At 42.7% G+C, this 21,591-nt stretch overlaps 1 protein-coding gene and 1 pseudogene across 3 annotated transcripts in view; both read right to left on the bottom strand.

The window, feature by feature from the left end:
- Window positions 1-21,591, bottom strand: part of RNF157 (ring finger protein 157) — a 102,839-nt gene that overhangs the window by 51,941 nt on the left and 29,307 nt on the right. For all 3 annotated transcript variants that reach the window (XM_021718371.1, XM_008069607.2, XM_021718372.1), the window contains exon 2: window positions 16,731-16,849. In XM_021718371.1, the coding sequence (XP_021574046.1) occupies window positions 16,731-16,849 (119 nt within the window). The remainder of the gene's footprint in view (window positions 1-16,730; window positions 16,850-21,591) is intronic.
- Window positions 11,339-11,651, bottom strand: LOC110596680 (annotated as a pseudogene).

Below are 21,591 nucleotides of genomic sequence, written 5' to 3'. Positions count from 1 at the left end.
GGCCGGGAGCAGCCACTGCACTCCAGTCTGGGTGACAGAGTGAGACTCCAACTCAAAAAAATAAAATAAAAATTAAAAATAACAAAAACTTTGGTCCCTACTTCACATTCTATGCTACAGAACCAATTCCAGATGGATGGTAACCCCAAATACTAAAGGTAAAACAATGTTACTGAAGGAAAACTTAAGCAATCCCAAACAAAAAAGGTAAAACAGTGCTATTAAAGGAATACTTGAACATCTTCAAGATTTTGGTAACAGAAAGATTTCTGAAAGAGCATACAAAAGGTGCTACCATAAAAGAAAAAAACTGATCAAGTGCTTAATACTTAGAACCTCTGTCCAACTGAAGATACCACTAAGAGTAAAAAGGCAAGCAGAAACTGGGAGAAGATATTTGTAGTGCATTTATCTGACAAAAGACTCACATTCCTTATTATTTTCTTACTCAGAAAGAAAAAGCAGATAAGCTAATAGAAAAATGGGCAAATAACTTGAATTGACATTTCACAAATGACGAATCCAAATGCCCAAGAAACAAATGGAAAGGTGCCCAACCTCACTCGTCACGAGGAAAATGAAGACTCATTCTATACCAGACAGCGAGAATGAACAAGATGGGAAATACTGATTGCTCAGAACTATAAGCACCTATGGTGGTGGGGGGGGAATGGCATACAATCACTTTGGGAAAGTACTTAGCAGTATCTGCTATAGTATATTCTATGACTCAGCTATTTATGCTCCTAGATGTAGTCCTAACAAGTACGCACACATATGCCCACAAAATACTTTTTTTTTTCATCTTACTCTGTCACCTAGGCAGAAGTGCAGCGGTACAATCCTGGCTCACTGAAGCCTTGACCTGGATTCAAGTGATCCTTTCACCTCAGCCTCCCTAGTAGTTGGGACTACAGGCATGCACCACCACTCCCAGCTTATTTATTTTTTTGTAGAGACAAGGTCTCACTATGTTGCCCAGGCTGGTCTCAAACTCCTGGCCTCAGGCAATCCTTGGCCTCCCAAAGTGCTGGGGTTACAGATGTGAGCCACTGTGCCTGACCAATAAAATACATTTAATAGAATGTTCATAGCAGCACTATGTGTAATAGCTAAAATACTCCCCCAAATAGAATGCCCAACACCTATAAACAATAGAGTGAATAAATTATGTTATAGCCACACAATGAGAATGAACTGTATACAACAATAATTTGTTCATTCTCATCGCTGTATGCAATGAGATAAATATATGTCACAAACATTCTGAGTGAATGCAGCCAGACATAAAAGAGCACATAGAGCACGGTCTCACTCATATAATGTACAAATCAGGATAGAAGTCAGAATTGTGGTTACCTGCTGGGTGCAGAGGCTCAAGCCTGTAACCGTAGCACTTTGGGAGGCCTAGGTAAGAGGACTGCCTGAGCCCATGGGTTCGAGACCAGCCTGGGCAACTTGGTGAGACCTTGTCCCTACAATAAATCAAAAAATTAGCCGGGCTTGATGGCACGCATCTGTAGTTCCAGCTACTTGGAAGACTGAAGCGGAAGGATCATTTGAGCCCAGCTGGTTGAGACTGAAATGGCCATGAGCATGACACTGCACTCCAGTCTGGGCGATAGAGTGAGACTCCAAAAAAAAAAGGAACTGTGGTTATCTTGGTTAAGAAGTAACAGTTGGAAGAGGGCATACAGGGAGTTTCTAAAGGGCTTGCCATGTACCATTTCTTTCTTTTTTTTTTTTTTTGAGACAGGGTCTCACTCTGCCACCCAGACTAGAGTGCAGTGGTGTAACCATAGCTTACTGCAGCTTTGACCTCCTGGACTCAATTGATCCTCTCAGTTTCCACAGTAGCTGGGACTACAGGCACACGCACCACCATGACTGGTTAAAAAAAAAATTTTTTTTTTTTTTTTGGAGATGGGGTCTTGCTATGTTGCCCAGGTTCCACGTGCTATTTCTTGATCTGAATGCTGGTCCCAGAGGTGTGTTCACTTTGTGAAAATCAATTACACATGTATGACTTGTCACCTCTTAGTATAAGTCTTATACTTCAAAAAAATGCAATTTTTAGAAAGGACAAGTAATGCTCCATGTAAATGGACCTAGAATGACTTACAAGATATACTATCAAATAAAAAAGCAAGGTAGAAGTGTGTACAGGAGTGTAGTGATGTGCTGCTGCCCTCCCCCACACCTCCTCCCCAAGTCTCTGAACACATCCCTCCACTACTGAGAATGCTGGCTACAAACAGTCAATAGCTGTTCCTTTCCCAAGAACAAGGAACCACGGCTACCTGGTGAGAGTCCCCTGATTCCTCATCCTACGCAGAGGCAGCCAGCAGCCGGGAGTGTACAAAGACCAGCCCTTTTACCTCAAGATGGGGTAATTCTGTGGTGCAAGTTACACTCCAAAGCTTTCCTGTGGGACTAGATTGAATTGGTTCTTGGCCAAGACCACATTGTTACTTAGTTTTGCTCCCCTTTCCCATCTGACTTCCCCTTCTCTGGAGAGCATTCCTTCACTAAATAGCTCTCACAAAGATCTCCATCTCAGACTTTGCCCAGAGAACCTGACCTGAATGAGTTGGTGTTAGAAGTTGCCTAAGGAAGTGAACTCTGAGGATGGAATTTTGCAGGTGGAATCACCTACCAGCCAGATGGCAATGAGGATCCATCATGGGGTGGGTGGAGCATGGATGGCCCCCAGCATGCTGTAGGTGTTTCCCTGTGGTAAAGGGGGACAGGAGACAGTGGCAGTTTAATATCCTGGCTGGTTTGCTATCTCTGGTACAGGAGGTATGGGAGAAATGATTACAGTAAGGACAACACAAGTGGGAGGTTGCTGATATTGTTATTAAAAAGGGAAAATGTACCAGTGACCATAAAACAGTTTAAAAAATTAAAAAGGGAAAATGACAGTCTCAGCAATTAACGATGTAAAGTCAACTACGATAGTCAAAGAGCCTCCTTTGGCAACATTTAAAGACACTCATCTCCTGCAGGCATGGGGTCTAATTTTCAGAGTGGCAGAACTAAAAAGAAGGCTGAACTCTCCGCCTATGCAAGTCAGCTATGCCAGTCAAGGCCTGGTGTGGCAGGATGAACCCTAAGACTTGAGATGAGAATGTCTGTGTATATTTACTTCAGAACCATGAACACCAGAGTCCCTAGGCCTGCAAAGTGGCCCACTCCCTTTCCCTAGAAGGTAGAGGAGCCTGCCTCCCCTTGCTTGATGACTACACAGAGGAGTCAAATGAGGCAAGTGCCTTACAAGACATTGCTTGTCCTGCAGAGAACGCGCTCTCTCCTTCCCTCCTTGCTACTGCCTTTATTCAGGGTCAGATATCAATATCACTCAACTGGGGCCTGCAAGGCCTGCAAGGAAAGGAGGGGACTTACCACGCCAGAGATGCTGTGGAAAGTGGCTACGACATGTACTACAGACCCAGAGGACATATGGAAGAGGTTCCTAAAGGTGCAGGAATTGGGCATCTCCTTAGGGTCCCCTCCTCCCACTGTGGGAGCTTTTCTGTCCTCTCAGTGAATCCTGCTTTAAAAAAAGGTGCAGGAATATAAGCTGGATGAAGGAGAGAGCTTGTTGATGTGGGGACATTCTCTCATGACACAGAATTAACATCTTGGCAAGGGCTCTGGATCTAATACGTGCAGAGAGAAGGGAGTTCAGAAGAGTGACAGACCACACTAAATGATTCCAGAACTGCCACAGAAGTCTTTAGAGGAAAGTTCAAAAGGCGTAAAGGAGTAGGCCCACTAGAATGGGTCTGCCACATAAAATGGGAAAACCCATTAGCTTGCAATGTCCTTCAGGAGGGTGTGCAAGATACTCGAATTACTAAAGCCTAGATTTTTGCCTCTTCTATTGGTTACCAGCATAGATTCTGCCTCATGTGTCAGCGGCCTCTTCATCCCTACTGCAGCCTAAGAGCAGACCTCTGACAAATCTCATTTGGACAACTGGTTACCCTGTATCCACTCTCACAACTCTTTAGAGTTCATCTTCTACACTGTCATCTGAGAGAACTTTCAAAATGGGTATTCTTTTTCTTTTATATTTTATTTTAAAGATGTAGGGTACAATTCAGGATTAGGTATACAAGTGGACATCGTACAGGTAAAGTTTGGGCCTCCCTTTGGTCCCCACTTTGCCTGGTTTGAGATCAGGTACCCTTATTGATGTTATATCCCCATTCCCACTCTGGCAAAATGGGTATTTTATGACCTTCAGTTTCAAACCCATTAGTGGTTCCCCATGCTTATAAGCTAAAAGTCCGAAGCTCACAGAAAGGCACACAGGCCTCTTGGTCTAGGCCTGACTTCAGAGCCTTATCTCTTGCAGAGTCTCCTCCCACCCTCTGGGCCCTGTGCTCTGGTTATGCTGAATCATCGGCAATGCACAGACTGCATCTTGTTAGATGCCTGTGTGCCTCTGCCCATGGGTCCTCCTCTGTGCCCATGCCTAACTATATGATTTCTTTAGACAAGGACTGAATTTTATGTGTCTTTGTCTCATGTCTAACATTAGTCTGGAGTACTACAGATGTTAAATAGAATGCTAAACAAGTGAGGAATGAAGGAATGAGTCGATCAGTCCATGATCTATGTAATAGGGGAGAGAAGATCAGGAGTGAGCACAATCTAATAATTATTAAATAAAATTATCTTTAATTAAGAAGTCAAATTAAAATTAGAACAAAGAAAAAGAAACTGTTTCTTCCTCTTCTTTCTTCTCCTAGTGCCTTTATAATCCAAAAAAAATTTTTTAAGAGATGGGGGCCTTACTCTGTCACCCAGGCTATATTGTAGTGGTGTGATCATAGCTTACTGCAGCCTTGAACTCCTGGGCATAAGTGATCCTCCTGCCTCAACCTCCTGAGTAGCTGGGATAACAATCAAATTGGTTTTGAAATTCTTATATAGAAAAGGTAATCTTCTACATTTATGCCTCACATACTGTTCCTTATTCACTCCTAGTAAAGTTTCTTCTCCAGAAAACTTTTGTCTTTCCTCTGGTAAGTTCAGGTTATTCTACAACCCCTTTCCCTCTCTCTATCTCTCTCTAGATGGGTTCTTGCTATATTATTGCTCAGGTTGGAATGCAGTGGCTATTCACAGGTGTAATTACTGCACTCCACAGCTTTGAATTCCTGGCTTTGAGTCAGGAATCCTCCCACCTCAGACTCCTGAGTAGCTGGGCCTACAGGCACATCACCACACCTGACTGCAATTTCTTTCTATAGCTTTAATCTGTGAAACTACACCCTGAAGTCTACATGCCAGACAGATAAAACCATTATTACTGTCTTACACTTTAAAGCACTGCAGTAGATCTAATATATAATGTTCTACTTCACGAACCTCAGCCAAGGCAGCATCTTTAGCTAAAGAAAGAAATGAGAAAACTTAGATGATTTTTTTTTGCATTAAAAAAAGAAAGAAAGAAAAGAAAAAAAAATGCTCCAGGCAATAATTTCAAAGTATCTTCCTCAAGATACTTAACTACAAAGGGAAAGATGGCAAAGCTACTGTGGAGAAATCCATGGTGAATTGTATCTCAATATAATGTTATATTGAGAAGGAAGCTATTATTTAAAAACGCAATACAGATGTGATCAGGGTGGGGACCATGGAGGACAACTCAGGTAAGGTGCTGGCAATCTTCCATTTCTTGATGTGAGTGGTGGTTAAAAGCGTATTTGCTTTATAATTCTTTAAACTGTAGATATATGGTTTATACACATGTATAAATAGTTCACAATAAAAAGTAAAAAGAAAAACAACAATGAAAAGTAAATTAAAAGCAGCTATTTTATGTATTCCAAAAAGAAAGTAGAAGAACAGGCATACAGACCAATGGGACAGAATTGAGATTCCAGAAGCAAAACCTCAATTTCTCAACCAACTCATCTTCAACAAAGCCTCCACCACCCACTACTGGGGAGAGGAGAACCTATTCAGTAAATGGTGCTGGGAAAACTGGCTAACCACATGCAGAAGATTGAAACAGGATCCCTACCTATCCCCATACACAAAAATTAACTCTAAATGGATCACAGACCTAAATGTAAAACCTCTAACTGTAAGAACCTTAGAAAATGCAGGAGACACAACTTCTTATGGAAGTTGGAACTGACAATCAATTCCTGATCAAAACCCAAAGTGCCTAGGTCATAAGAGATAAGATAGACAAGTGGAACTTCATTAAACTGACAAGCTTCTGCAAAGCCAAGGAAACCATCAAGAGAGCAGGGAGACAGCCCACAGACTGGGAAAAAATATCTACCAACTCCATGTCTGATAAAGGCCTAGCATCAAGAATCTACAAGGAACTCAAACGTGCTGAAAAGAAAAAACAGCCCCATTACAAAGTGGGCTAAAGATATGAACAGACACTTCTCAAAAGAAGACATACGAGCAGCCAGCAAATATATAAAAAAATGTTCAGCCTCACTAGTCATCAAGGAGATGCAAACTAAAACTACACTGAGATAACACCTAACTCCAATCAGAATGGCCACCATCAATAACTCAAAAAATAACAGATGCTAGAGAGGATGTGTCAAAAAGGGAATACTTCTACACTGTTGGTGGGAGTGTGAACTATAAACTAGTACAGCCTCTGTGGAAATTAGTGTGACGATTTCTAAAAGGACTAAAAATCAACCTTCCATATGACCTCACAATCCCCCTACTGGGAATATAACCGGAAGAACTCAGGTCACTCTCTGAAAAAGACACCTGCACATGTATGTTTATCGCAGCATTGTTCACAATAGTAAGAACATGGAATCAACCGTGCTGCCCATCAAAAGAGAACTGGATTTTTAAAAGTGGCACATATACACAATAGAATATTACGCAGCCATAAAGAAGAACAAAATCATGAACTTTGCAGCAACCTGGATGAAATTAGAGTTTATAATACTGAGTGATCTCTCACAGAAACAAAGAGTTGAGTATCACATGTTCTCACTCATAAGTGGACCTTGAACAACTATGCAATTATTATAAGAAAAGGATTGAAAGTGGTGGGAAACTGGGGGTGTGTAGGGAGGTAGGATTGACAGTAGTCAATATCTGCCTGGGGAAGAGGGAAGCACACCTCATCAATAAAGGTACTTTCACGGTGAAAATCTGTATACCTAGTCATGAATTGTACCCCACAATTTTAAACTAAAAATTAAAAGAGGAAAAAAAAGGGGGCCAGTCCCGGTGGCTGAAACCTGTAATCCTAGCACTTTGGGAGGCCAAGGTAAGGGATTGCCTGAACCCATGGGTTCAAGAATAGCCTGGGTAACTTGGTGAGACCTCATCTCTAGAGTAAACTAAAAAAAAATGAGCTGGGCATGGTAGTGTGTGCCTGTAGTTCTGGCTACTTGGAAGGCTGAGGTGGAACCTGTTGCCTATGCCCAACAGGTTGACACGAGGGTGGCCGTGAGTGTGCTACTGCACTCCAGCTTGAGCGACAGAGTAAGACTCCAACTCCAAAAAAAAAAAAAGAGATTGCCATTGAGGCCATTGCCTTGCTAAGCTATGGTGTAGCCATGGGCTCTTTGAGCTATGACCAGGCCATGTTTCCTGGCTTTGGCCACCTCCCCTGCCTTGGGGAGGTGAATCTCCTTTCTTTCTCTCTCTCTCAAATTTACTTTCTAAATAAACTATATTTTCTAATCTAAAAGAAAGAAAGGAAGGAAGGAAGGAAGGGGGGGAGAGAGAGAAGGAAAGAAAGAAAGAAAGAGAGAGAGAAAGAAAGAGAGAGAGAGAGAAAGAAAGAAAGAAAGAAAGAGAGAGAGAGAAAGAAAGAAAGAAAGAGAAAGAAAGAAAGAAAGAAAGAAAGAAAGAAAGAAAGAAAGAAAGAAAGAAAGAAAGAAAGAAAGAAAGAGAAAGAAAGAAACAAACAGCTGGCAGGAACAGCTGCATCAGCACCAACAGGTACTAATACTGATAATGACTTTCCTTGAAGTGCTCCTCCTTATCACTGGGGACTGCAGTGTGAAGTGTGTCTGCACTTGGTCACGCAGCACACTGGCCTCCATCCCACTGCCACCTGCTCATACTACTAGGACCCCAGCCCCTCTGACAATCCGTCTATTACAGAAATCCAACTCCAAAAATAAAGGTCTCAGAGCAGAAAACCCCTAGAACAGAAATCACATAAAAATCCCATTTATAAGGCCAAGTAACAAAAGCTTGGAACTGACTAGTTTTCCAAAGTTCTCTTTCTTATGTTATAACTTACTTTCCAAAGGTGTAGTTGACTTTACACATACTATTAAGCCTCACATTTTGTGCTCTTATATAACTAAAAACAGAGAAACTTCCATACTACTCTCCATATAAAATTAACCAGTTTTCTCATGTTCTCTCAGGAATCAAAGGAGAGTTGAAACTTTTGAATAAAATCTACAATCTAGTTATGGTTTCTTGGCATTTGCAGATATGACTATGATGTTATCTACTCACTGCAAAACAGTCTCTATATATTTAGTATTTATTCATTAAATGACAGGAAGTAACTTTCCCTAAAAGGAAGCATCTGAAATAATTTCCTCATCTTTGTTAAGGATAAAAAGTAAAACAAATTGAAGAACAGAAAAACAAGTTGCATTTCAAAACTGAACCTACAATGAATCCTATATGATTTCCCAAAACTAGGCATCTCTTCCCTAGCCCAATATTAGCATACATGGCCTTAAAAACTGAATGTAGCACGCCTGTTCGTAGCAGCATTATTCACAATAGCCAAAAGGTAGAAGTAACTCAAGTGTTCATGATGGATGAGTAGATATATCGTATATCCACATGATAGAATATTATTCAACTTTTTTTTTTGAGTTGGGGAGTCTCAGGCTGGAATGCAGTGGCATGCTCATAGCCACCCCCGCGTTGATCTGCTGTGCTCCAGTGATCCTTCTGCCTCAGTCTTTCAAGTTGCTGGAACTACACGCCTGGCTAATTTTTTGATTTACTGTAGAGATGAGATCTTGCCAAGTTGCCTAGGCTGTTCTCAAACTCGTGGGGTCTGGCAATCACCTCACTTTGGCCTCCCAAAGTGCTGGGATTACAGGTTTGAGCCACCACGCCCGGCCATCATTCAACCTTTAAAAGGAAGGAAATGCTGACACATGCAACAACATGGATGTACTCTGAGGACATGTAAAATGAAATAAGCCAGTCCAAAAGAGCAAATATTATATGAATCAGCTCATATGAGGTACCTAGAGTAGTCAAACTCATAGAGATAGAAAACAGAATAGTGGGTGCCAGGGGCTGGTGGGAGAGGGAAATGGGAAATTAGTGTTCAGTGGGGATGGAATTTCCATTCTGTGAGATGAAGAGAGTTCTGGAGACTGGTTGCACAACAGTGTACAATGAGCAGGGTGGTCACCTCTGGGGAGAGTCTGGAAGTAGAGGGACATTTATTATAAGAATGCTGTTTTTAAAAAGCCCTGACGTGAAACTCTATAAAGTCTGAACCCACTTTAAAAGTATGAATATTAATTCCCTAGTTCTTTTACTGTCAGGTTGTAAAAAAGTAGGCCACATCCACACTGACCCTCATGCCATTTAGAATCAAATATTTCCAAAGGTGAATTATTGCATAATGGCACCAAAGGGACTAAGCTACCTGCCTCTACTCCTCACCATTCTTGTCTGATTTTCATCTTTTTCCATAAGTCCCCAGCTGCTTCTTGGCATATATTCTGGCCTGACTCAGCAGATCCCACCTTTCCTGTAGTTCACTAAAAAAATTAAAACCATTATTTTGTGAACTTCCTTAATTTTCCTACTTACATACATTCTTCTAGACCTACTTCCTTCCTCTGCTCAGAAGTATTCCTGTTTCTATTTTTTAAGAAGATTAAAATGCTTCTAATTAAAAAGTGAAAGTACGTTCACTCAAGAAAATTCAAACAACATAGAAGAATAAGGTAAGAGGCTGATCCGAAGGTAGTGAGTTATCTCAGTTGATTCTTCAGTCAGTTACAGATTGAACTCCTTGTTCTACTCTTTCCCCTCTTCTCACTGCTGTACTTGACTACTAAAAAAAAAAGAAGCCGGGCTCGGTGGCTCAGCCTGTAATCCCGTGCCTTGGGAGGCTGAGGTGAGTGAATTGCCTGAGCCCGCGGGTTCGAGACCCTCCTGGGTAACTTGGCGAGACCTCATCTCTACAATAAATCAAAAAATTAATCGGGCATAGTAGCGCGCGCCTGTAGTTCTAGCTACTTGGAAGGCTGAGGTGGAAGGATCGCCAGAGCCCAGCAGGTTGAGGCTGCGGCAGCTGGGAGCGGCCACTGCACTCCAGTCTGGGAGACAGAGTGAGACTCCAACTAAAAAATTTTAAAAAATAATTTAAAAAAACATGAAGCAAAAAGTAAAGATCCTTTCCTTGATGTACCAAAAGTCACCACTATTACAGTTCAAAATGCATTGTTCTCTTATGTAATTTAATGTAGCTATAAATACATATACATATATGTAAGCATATACATACATTGTTAATCTTATCAGAAATGAAAACAGAGTCTACATTATATACTGCAGCCTGCTTTTCTTGGTGGGTAATCTGTGGACATATTGTCATCTCAGTGGATACATTCGTTCATTGCATAGATACACATAATTTATTTCACCATTCCCCTATAATGGTCATTTAGATATCCTCTAATTTTGCACTACTATAAATAATGCTATAATATACATTGTAAATAGGACTCACATCACACTCCTTAAAGTATTTCTGTAGAAGAGATTCAGTGAAATGAAACAGCTGCGCCAAAGGGGATGCACAGCTAAAAATTTAATCAATATTGCCAAACTAAATGACAACCATACTGTAGTATAATTATAAAGGAAGAAGGAAAGAAAAGAGCATGCAAATGCAAAATAACCCAATCATACATACACACACACACACACTCTCTCACACTCACACATAAGCATAGGAAAAAGAGGCCCATTCCCACCACCGGCTTTAGGCCTGTGGGGCAGTTAAGTGCCAGGGTCCTTGTATTATAACCAATTGGGCCAGTTACCTCAGGTCCAGCAAACAAACATGAAAATCCAAACTTAACACATGCACAGCATCCAGTTTAAGTGATGGCCTCCCACAGAGACTGTTCCTCAGAGTGTTCTCTGTCTTAACTATATCCTTTCCCTCAACTCACACTGCCTACAATTTTCAAGTCTGTACCATGTTAATTTTGTTATTATTTTTGACACATTTTATTTCATTCAGAGAGCAGTCTGATCACACATGGTCCAAGAACACTCAATAACAAATCAAATATAATCAGATATTAAAGACTGGTCTTCAAACATTATAGCCAATAATGCCATGCTTGCATATGATCTCTGTGATATAAAACCATATCCACACCTCAGTGGCCACCCAAACATTCAGCACAGGTAGCTTCCTTAACGATGAGCTGTTTGAAGCTACAAGTTTGAGCACTATTGACTACTTTTTCAGGTTCTGAATAGCTCTAGGGATCTCAGCAGGAGTTAGAGGAACAGCTCAACCTTGGCGTAGTACCAAAATGTGGTCAACTGAGGCTTTGAGTGAGTCATGGCAACATTCACCAGCCCCAGGCCTTTTCCACAAGGTTACAGACAGATTGAGCCATGGTTCTAGGATGGAAAGTCTCCACCATGTTTATTTTTATTATATTTGAGTCAGGGTCTTACTCTGTCGCCCAGGCTGGAATGCAGTAGTATGACCACAGCTTACCACAGCCTCAAACTTCTGGGCTCATGAAAGCCCTCTGCCTCTGCCTCCCAAGTAGCTGGAACTACAGGCATGCACCACCATGCCCAGCTCACTTTTTAATTTTATTTTTATTATTATTATTATTTTTAAATTTTTATTTATTTTTATTTATTTTTTGAGTTGGAGTCTCACTCTGTTGCCCAGACTGGAGTGCAGTGGCTGCTCCCAGCCACTGCAGCCTCGACCTGCTGGGCTCCGGTGATCCTTCCGCCTCAGCCTTCCAAGTAGCTGGTACTACAGGCGTCCGCTACCACTCCCAGCTAACTTTTTCTATTTATTGTAGAGATGAGGTCTCGCCAAGTTGCCCAAGTGGGTCTCGAACCCGCGGGCTCAGGCAGTTCACTCACCTCAGCCTCCCAAAGCAACGGGATTACAGGCTGAGCCACCAAGCCTGGCCCTTTTTTATTTTTTGTAGAGACGAGGTCTCACCAGGTTGCCTAGGCAGGACCATGCTTAATTATAATGATGTTATCCTCTTCAGGTATTTTGTATCTTTTTTTTTTTTTTTTTGAGTCAGAGTCTCACTCTGTTGTCCAGGCTAGAGTACAGTGGCACACTCACAGCTAACGTAGTCTCAAACTGCTGGGCTCAGATGATCCTTCCACCTCAGCCTTCCAAGTAGCTGGAACCACAGGCGTATGCCACCATGCCACTGCAACCTCGACCTGCTGGGCTCCGGCGATCCTTCCGCCTCAGCCTTCCAAGTAGCTGGAACTACAGGCGCGCGCTACCACACCCGGCTAATTTTTTGATTTTTTGTAAAGATGAGGTCTCGCTGCCCAGGCGGGTCTCAAACCCGCGGGCTCAGGCAATCCACTCACCTCAGCCTCCCAAAGGCATGGGATTACAGGCTGAGCCACCGAGTCCAGCTTGCTGGATGGCTTTAAAAAGCTGTTCTCTCTCCTCTGTAACCTGAGGCTCATGTGCTGACACCTGAGGTCTGTTACTAGAGAGTGGAAGTCAGTACTTAAATCAAGCTTCAATCTCTGGGCCTTCACCTAAATAAGCGTGATGTGCAGTAATGGCAAAACCCAGAGTCAGCTCAGGAGATGGAATTACACACCAAATACAAACTCTCTGAAGAGGTACTACAAGAGAACATATCACTGCTTCTCATTCTACTTTTAGATATCTATCAATATCTCACAAATTGCACTTGATGATCTACACAAACAGACTCATGAACAGAAGGTGGACAGAGTTCCCGAGTACACCTGATCTTAATAGCAGAAATGGAAGAGGGGGCTCAGGCTCTGGAGCCAGACAGCTGAGTTTAAATCCTGATGTGATCCCTTACAAGCTTTGTAATCTTTATTTAAACTCTGTGCCTCATAGTCTGCACCTGTCAAATGAAGACCCTCCTGACTGTAATGGAAGGGCAAAATGAGATAACAAATATGAAGAGCTTAGAACAACCAGGTATGGCAAACAGTAAGTGTTCAATAAATGTTACCATTGTTATCATTAAAATATCATGTAGGGAAAGAACCAGGTGCTGTGGCTCATGCCTGTAATCCCAGCACTTTAGGAGGTGAGAGGCAAGAAGATTGCCTGAGTCAGGGGTTCGAGACCAGCCTGAGCAATATGGCAAGACCTCATCTCTACAATAAATCATAAAATTAGAGGGTGTGATGATACATGCCTGTAATTCCAGCTATTTGGAAGGCTGAGGCAGAAGGATCGCATGAGCCAAGCAAGTCGAGGCTGTGGTGGCTGTGAGTGTGCCACTGAACTCCAGCCTGGGTGACAGAGTGACACTCTGACTCAAAAAATAAATCAATATCATGTTGGGAAAGAAAAAGAAATATGCTACATTTATTCTGTATACTATATATATATATATTATTTTAAAGATGTGGGGTACAATTCAGGATTAGGTATACAAGGGGCCCCCACTTTGGTCCCCACTTTGCCTGGTTTGAGATCAGGAACCCTTATTGATATTGTGTCCTGTTTTCCTTTCCACCCCCCAACTTCAGTAGTATCCCGCTACTGCCGATTCCCTTCTTACAGTATTATGGTAAATGTTGAGGGTACACTTATGAGTTAGAACATATTATATACAATATTTATTTATTTATTTGTTTTTTATTTATTTATTATTATTTTTTTTTAGTTGGAGTCTCACTCTGTCGCCCAGACTGGAGTGCAGTGGCCGCTCCCGGCCACCGCAGCTTCGACCTGCTGGGCTCCGGCGATCCTTCCACCTCAGCCTTCCAAGTAGTCAGAATTACAGGCGCGCGCTACCACGCCCGGCTAATTTTTTTTTTTATTTTATTGTAGAGATGAGGTCTCGCCTGCCCAGGCGGGTCTCGAACCCGCGGGCTCAGGCAATCCACTCACCTCAGCCTCCCAAAGGCGTGGGATTACAGGCTGAGCCACCGAGCCCGGCTTATATACTATATTTATATGCAGCTATTTTAAGTTACTTTGATTTGCTTTCCTAACAAGAAATTATGTCTTTTGAAAACATTTATTCTGTACAACATTAAGAACACTTAATGATGACTACACAAAAACAACAAATCTCCAATTGATGCGCCCTTTTTTAATGAGTCTTTTCTTTTCTTTCTTTTTATTTTTTTTTAGACAAAAGTTTCTATTGACCATGCTGGACTTGAACTCCTGGGTTCAAGTGATCTTCCCACCTCAGTCTTCTGAGTAACTGGGATGCCAGGCATGAACCACAACATCCAGTTCAATGCTCCTTTGGGAAAAAGCCTAAAACTTAAGGTTAAGGCTGCTACCTGGTATTTCAGGAAAAGCTCAGTCATTCACAAGTCTGCATAGGCAACTTTAGAAAAGTTTGTCAACCCGTACAAACCTCAAAATGAACCTAGAGAAGCATTCATTTGTTTTAAAATCATCTTTATGACCTGCAAGACAAAAAAAAATTTTTTTTTTTTTTTTTTAGTAGGAGTCTCACTCTGTCACCCAGGCTGGAGTGCAGTGGTACGCTCATGGCTACCCCAGTGTTGACCTGCTGGGCTCAGGTGATCCTTCTGCCTCAGCCTTCCAAGTAGCTGGAACTACAGGCATACGCTACCATGTCCGGCTAATTTTTTGATTAGAGATGAGGTCTAATTTTTTGTAGAGATGAGGTCTTACCAAGTTGCCCAGGCTGTTATCGAACGAGTGGGCTCAGGCAATCCTCTCATCTCCGCCTCCCAAAGGGCTGGGATTACAAGCTTGAGCCACCATGCTTGGCCCAAAATTAATTTATTTATTTTATTTTTTTGAGTTGGAGTCTCACTCTGTCACCCAGACTGGAGTACAGTGGCATGCTCCTGGCCACCACAGCCTCAACTTGCTGGGCTCCGGCGATCCTTCCGCCTCAGCCTTCCAAGTAGCTGAAACTACAGGCACGTGCTACCACACCCAGCTAATTTTTTTAAAATTTATTGTGGAGATGAGGTCTTGCCAAGTTGCCCAGGCGGGTCTCGAACCCGCGGGCTCAGGCAATCCACTCACCTCAGCCTCCCAAAGCACGGGATTACAGGCTGAGCCACTGAGTCGCGGTTAATTTTTTAAAAAATATATAAATGAGCCGGGCTCAGTGGCTCAGCCTGTAATAATTTTAAAAATTTTATATATATATAAATTTTATATATATAAATTTTATATATATATAATAATTGTAAAAATTTTATATATATATAAAATTTTTTTTCCCCCTCCATAACCTCCAGGAGAGAGTCAAAAATCTCTCAAGGTAACAGAACTCTCAACTAGCTTTCCAATCTTGTTTCACTATCAGGCAAGACTGGTTTCCTTATCTGTTCAAGGGAGGAAAAAACCATGCTCATTTTGGCTCTGTATCCACAGTGCCTACCACAATACCTGGCACACAGTAGTTGCTCAGTAAATGTTGCTGACTCAACAACAGTGTGAATGCTCTTAGGCCTATGCTCTCTGTACTGCACTCTTGGAAAGCCCCTTTTCCCCCCACCTTGTCCAAGCCCCACTCAACTCCTTCCACCTCTTCTCAACACGCACCCAAAAGACTGCCCTCGCCATTCTCTTCTCCCTCCTTAATTACCACCGAATTCAATCACTTCAGATATTTACTTCTTATTTAAGCTTTTCTGTTTATATGTGACTTTGAGAAAAATTTATATAAAACACTTAGAACAGTACCTGGAACATAGTATACACCTGATAAATGCTAGTGACCGCCATTATTTCATCTTTTGGAACACCTCAGTTCTCTCACTTATAAAAGGGGAGTGATAGTACGTCCTTTGTCAGATGGGTCTTCATAGAGATCAGGAATAATGTTGGAACGTCTCTAGGACCTTCCTAGCACACAGTAGCCACTTGACAGCCATGCTGGGTGCAGAAAAGGTACTCAACAGAAGTTCATAAGATAAGCTGAAGGAACAACTGTGAGACATACTCTCACATCAACTCAGATATCAAGGGAAGCTTTTTCACTCATTCATTCAACACATATTTATTAAGCGTTTATCATTATGTGCCAAGATTTGTTCTAGGTCTGGGATACCACTGTAAAAACAGTCTTTGCCCTATGAAACATACATTCTAAAGGAAAAGGCAGACAATAAACAGAGAAAGAAACAAATAAGTAAAAGCTTGATGTCAAGGGCTGTGAAGAAAAAAAGGCAAAGCAAGCTAGCAAGAGCTGGAAAAGGGCTTCCTAAGAGGTGGCATTTAATGAGATCTGAATCCTCAGGAAAGCTTGGTTTTGCAAGACCCATCCTCACCCCCACAGACCCCAGGAGACTTTCCACAGGCCTCCTCTAGGACCAGGAGACCTGGCATGATCAAAGAGGCTGCAGCCTGACTGCTGGTGTCTTTCTCAACTCAGATCAAGCTACAAACTCTGCTGAATCAGCTACAGCAAACTTATTTTTTGTAAGACTGTTTGAATTGGCCGTTTAAGCCCCAAGTGGAAATCAACTAATGACAGCCATACCGCAACTGGTCTGTTCCCCAGAAAGTTCAGATCGCTGTTCTCTCCAAACAGGTAACCTTCAGGATGGGTTGAGTCAAACTTCTCTCCTCCCATAATGAAGTGGCTGGCAAAATAGCTTCCTAGAGAAGGACAAACAGAAAAAAATCAGACAAGCAGAAAACAGTCAAACTGAGCCTAGTAAAAAAAGTCAATTTAATTTAATTTATTATTATTATTTTTTTTGAGTTGGAGTCACACTCTGTCATCCAGACTGGAGTGCAGTGGCACGCTCCCGGCCACCGCAACCTTGACCTGCTGCTGGGCTCTGGTGATCCTTTTGCCTCAACCTTCCAAGTAGCTGGAACTACAGGCGCGTGCTACCATGACCGGCTGATTTATGATTTATTGTAGAGATGAGGTCTCGTCAAGTTGCCCAGGCGGGTCTCGAACCTGTGGGCTCAGGCAATCCATTCACCTCAGCCTCCCAAAGCGCGGGATTACAGGCTGAGCCACCGAGCCCGGCTAAAAAAGTTAATTTTTAAAATGTTAACCCTTCAAACAAATAGACCAATATCTTTCTTTTCTTTCTTTTTTTTTTTTAGGGTCAAAGTCTCACTCTGTTGCCCAGGATGAAGTGCAGTATCACACTCATGGCCACCACAGCCTCGACCTCCTGGGCTCAGGCAATCCTACTGCTTCAGCCTTCCAAGTATCTGAAACTACAGGTGTGCACCACCATGCCCAGCTAATTTTATTTACTGTAGAGGCAAGGTCTTGCCATGTTGCCCAGGTAGGTCTCAAACCCGTCGGCTCAGGCAATCCTCTCACCTCTGCCTCCCAAAGTGTTGGGATTACAGGCATGAGCCACTGTGCTCGAACCAAATACAGCAATTTCTACCCCCAGGAGTGTTTTCCTGATTTCGACAAGAGCACAAAATAAGCAAAATCATAGCAGACAGGATCCCAAATATCAAACATAAAATAGGCAGTTGTTTTTCTTTCAACTTTTTTTTTTTTTAGTTGGAGTTTCATTCTGTTGCCCAGGCTCACTGCAGCCTCAACCTCCTGGGCTCAGGTAATCCTTCCACCTCAGCCTCCTAAGTGGCTAGGATTACAGGTGCATACCACCACACTCAGCTAATTTTTTGTAGAAACAAGGTCTCACTATATTGCCCAGGCTAGTCTCAAACTTTTGACCTCAAGCGATCCTCCTGCCTTGGCCTCCCAAAATGCTGGAATTACAAGCATAAGCTACACACCACACCCAGCCTCTTTTAATAATCTTGACTGAATCCTTACCATAATGTGTCTAAAATACTACCAACCAAAAGAGCAGAGGTCCCACAAACCACATTAATGAACATATATACATTTTTGTGCCTTTTTTTCCCCTGAGTCTCACTCTATTGCCCAGGCTAGAGTGCAGTGGCATGACCGCAGTGCGTCAAATCCTTGACTTCTTGGGTTTAGGCAATCCTCCCACCTCAGCCTCCCGAGTAGCTGAGACTATAAGCATGAATCACACCAGCTAATTTTTATTTTATTTTTCACAGAAACTGGTCTCCAACTCTTGACCTCAAGTGATCCTCCCACCTCAGCCTCCTAAAGTGCTGGGATTATTGGTATGAGCCACCACACCTGGCCATAATTTTTTTCCCTGAAACTTGAAGTAGTTACTCTGTCTATTTGAGAACCACAAGTATCAGAAACAGAGTACACTGTGATATTGTGAAATATGTATTTGGTCTTTGTACCCCTTTCCTGGCATACAACTCTTAAAATCTTTGGAATTTCCAAACTGATATCTTTATTATGCTAATGAGTTGATTAATGGCTGGCAGCCCTGGCTAGCTTTGGTTGAGACCTGGTCGTCAGAAAAACCAAGGCAGGATTAGAGGACTAGGACTTTCAGCCCCACACCCCAACCTTTGGGGAGGGCAGAGGGACTGAAGGTTAGTTGGTGATCAATAGTCAATGATTTAATTGTTTTTTAAAGTCTTCCTTCTCTGAGACAGGGTTTCACTCTGTTGCCCAAGCTGGAGCGCAGTGGCATGATCACAGCTCACTGCAGCCTCAACTTCCTGGGCTCAAGTGATCCTCCAGCCTGATCCTCCCTAATAGATGGGACTACAGGTGGACACCATCATGTCTGGCTAATTTTTTGTAGAGATGGGTCTTGCAATGTTGCCTAGGCTGGTTTCAAACTCCTGGGTTCAAGCGATCCTTCTGCCTAGGTCTCCCAAAGTGCTGGGATTACAGGCGTGAGCCGCCACACCCAGCTATTTATTTTATATTTTTTTGAGTTAGGTTCTCACTCTGTCACCCAGGCTAGAGTGCACTGACATGGTCACAGCTCACTGCAGTCTTGATTTCTTGGACTCAGGTGATCCTCCCACCTCAGCCTCCCAAGCAGCTGGGCTACAGTCATGCACCATCCTACAGCCTCAACCTTCTATAGTGCTGGGATTACATGCATGAGCCACCACACCTGGTCAATGATCTGATCAATCATGTCTACTTAATGAAGCTTCCATAAATACCCCCAAAGTTCTAGGTGTGGAGAGCTTCTAGATAGCTGAACACTTGGAGGTTCCTGGAGGGTGATGCACCCAGAGAGGGCATAGAAGCTCTGTGTCCCTTCCCATATAACCTCACGCTAAGCATCTCTTTATCTGTATCCTTTGTAGTACTCTTTATAATAAACAGCTAAACAAAGCTAAATGCAGTCCCCTAGTTCTGTGCCACTCTAGCAAGTTAACTGAACCGGAAGAAGGGGGGACATAGGAACTCCAATTTATAGTGAGAAGCACTGGCAGGGCAACCTGGGGCTTGCAATGGGCATCAGAAGTAGGGGGCAATCTTGAGGGATTAAGTCCTCAACCTGTGGGATCTGACACTATCTCCAGGTAGATGGTGTAAGAATACTATTGACGGAAGGCTGAGGCAGAAGGATCGCCACAGCCCAGCAGGTCGAGGCTGCGGTGGCCGGGAGCGGCCACTGCACTCCAGTCTGGGCGACAGAGTGAGACTCCAACTCAAAACAAAAAAACAAAAAAACAAAAAAAAATTTAAAAAGAATACTACTGAATTAGAATCCAGCTGGTGTCTGCTGCAGAATTGACTGGTTACTTGTGGGAAGACATCTCCACACATTTTGGTGACCAAAGACCACAGAAGTCTTTTTTGTTGATTATGTTGTGAGAGTACAGGAGAAACTAAGAATTTGTTTTTTCAGCTGGGCTCGGCAGCTCAGCCTGTAATCCCATGCCTTGGGAGGCTGAGGTGAGTGAATTGCCTGAGCCTGCAGGTTCGTGACGCGCCTGGGCAACTTGGCGAGACCTCATCTCTACAAAAATCAAAAAATTAGCCGGGTGTGGTAGTGCGCGCCTGTAGTTCCAGCTACTTGGAAGGCTGAGGCGGAAGGATCGCCAGAGCCCAGCAGGTCGAGGCTGCGGTGGCCGGGAACAGCCACTGCACTCCAGTCTGGGCAATAGAGTGAGACTCCAACTCAAAAAAAAAAAAAAAATTTTGTTTTTTCCTATATTCCACACATTTTTTCGCCTAGATGTTTTAAGCTGGCTTATACTATACACGGAAGTCTCAGTACCCACCCACCTTCTACTTCTATACCTCCATAATCCTCTATGATGAAGGTTCTTCACGTTTTAACTTGCTACAAAACATGATTGTTTCATAGGAAAATATGAATTTAAATAATATAGTCACCCCTGGCTTTGCCTAACAATTGTCATACAAACTATGGTGTTTAATAAGGGGGCAGACTGCCAAGTTCAGTGTCTCACGCCTGTAATTCCAACACTTTGGGAGGCTGAAGTGAGAGGATTGCCTGAGCCCAAGAGTTTGAGACCAGCCAGGGCAACTTGGTGAGACCTCATCTCTACAATAAATCAAAAAATTAGCCAGGCCTGGCAGCACACGCCTATAGTCCAGCTACTTGGAAGGTTGAGGCAGGATTGCCTGAACCCAGCAGGTCAAGGCTGCGGTAGCCATGAGCATGCCACTGCACTCCAGCCTGAGCAACAGAGTGAGACTCCAACTCAAAAATAAATAAATAAATAAGGGGGCAGATTAGTGCTATGAAAGAAGGCTACACACATACTCCCTCAGCCTCAAATTCATGACCAGTGCTCACAGCCAGGGTTGCTGGGACATCAGTCACGGCAGGTCCTCTTTGCCCCATCTTTTTTTTTTGAGTTGGAGTCTCACTCTTCTCACCACCATGCCCAGCTAAATTTTTTATTTATTGTAGAGATAAGATCTCGCCAAGTTTTCCAGGCTGGTCTTGAACTCCTGGACTCAGTCAATCATCTCACCTCTACCTCCCAAAGTGCTGGGATTACAGGCATGAGTCACTGCGCCCAGCCTCTTTGCCCCATCTTAATCAGTTGGGAGGCAGGGATATTTTTAATACAAAGCAATAACCAGATGAAATCAGCCGTCACGGGTTAGAATTTCCATCAGCCTCCTTCAGACAAACCAGGATGTGATGGTGCTGAGAAGTTTCTATAATCTAATTCTCCCATGAAGGTAAACTGTCCAAAGTAAAGGACAATATCATAATATGCTTTTATCAATGTTCCCATATACCCCAATTCTCAAATTAATACAAAGAACTTATAAAATGGTATTATGTGTAATGCAGCGAGGATATATAAAACTCCCTAAGTCAGATGCAATTTTTGTTGAAGATTAACACAAATGAAAAAAATGAGACTCAGCACTTTGAGCCTGTGGGAAAACCATGGAAAGGAAGACAAGAAGAACATTTTAACAAAAATTAAATCAAACATTCATTTAAAAATGCTCTACACATGGAGCTTAAGTCTAGAAATACCTATTTAAACAAAACAATGTGGATAAA

This window comes from Carlito syrichta, unplaced genomic scaffold (assembly GCF_000164805.1).
Source record: "Carlito syrichta isolate Samal-C Ts95f unplaced genomic scaffold, Tarsius_syrichta-2.0.1 Scaffold312140, whole genome shotgun sequence".
NCBI lineage: Eukaryota > Metazoa > Chordata > Mammalia > Primates > Tarsiidae > Carlito > Carlito syrichta.
The sequence above is the reverse complement of the archived record's forward strand: the minus strand, read 5'-3'. Positions and strand labels throughout refer to the sequence as shown.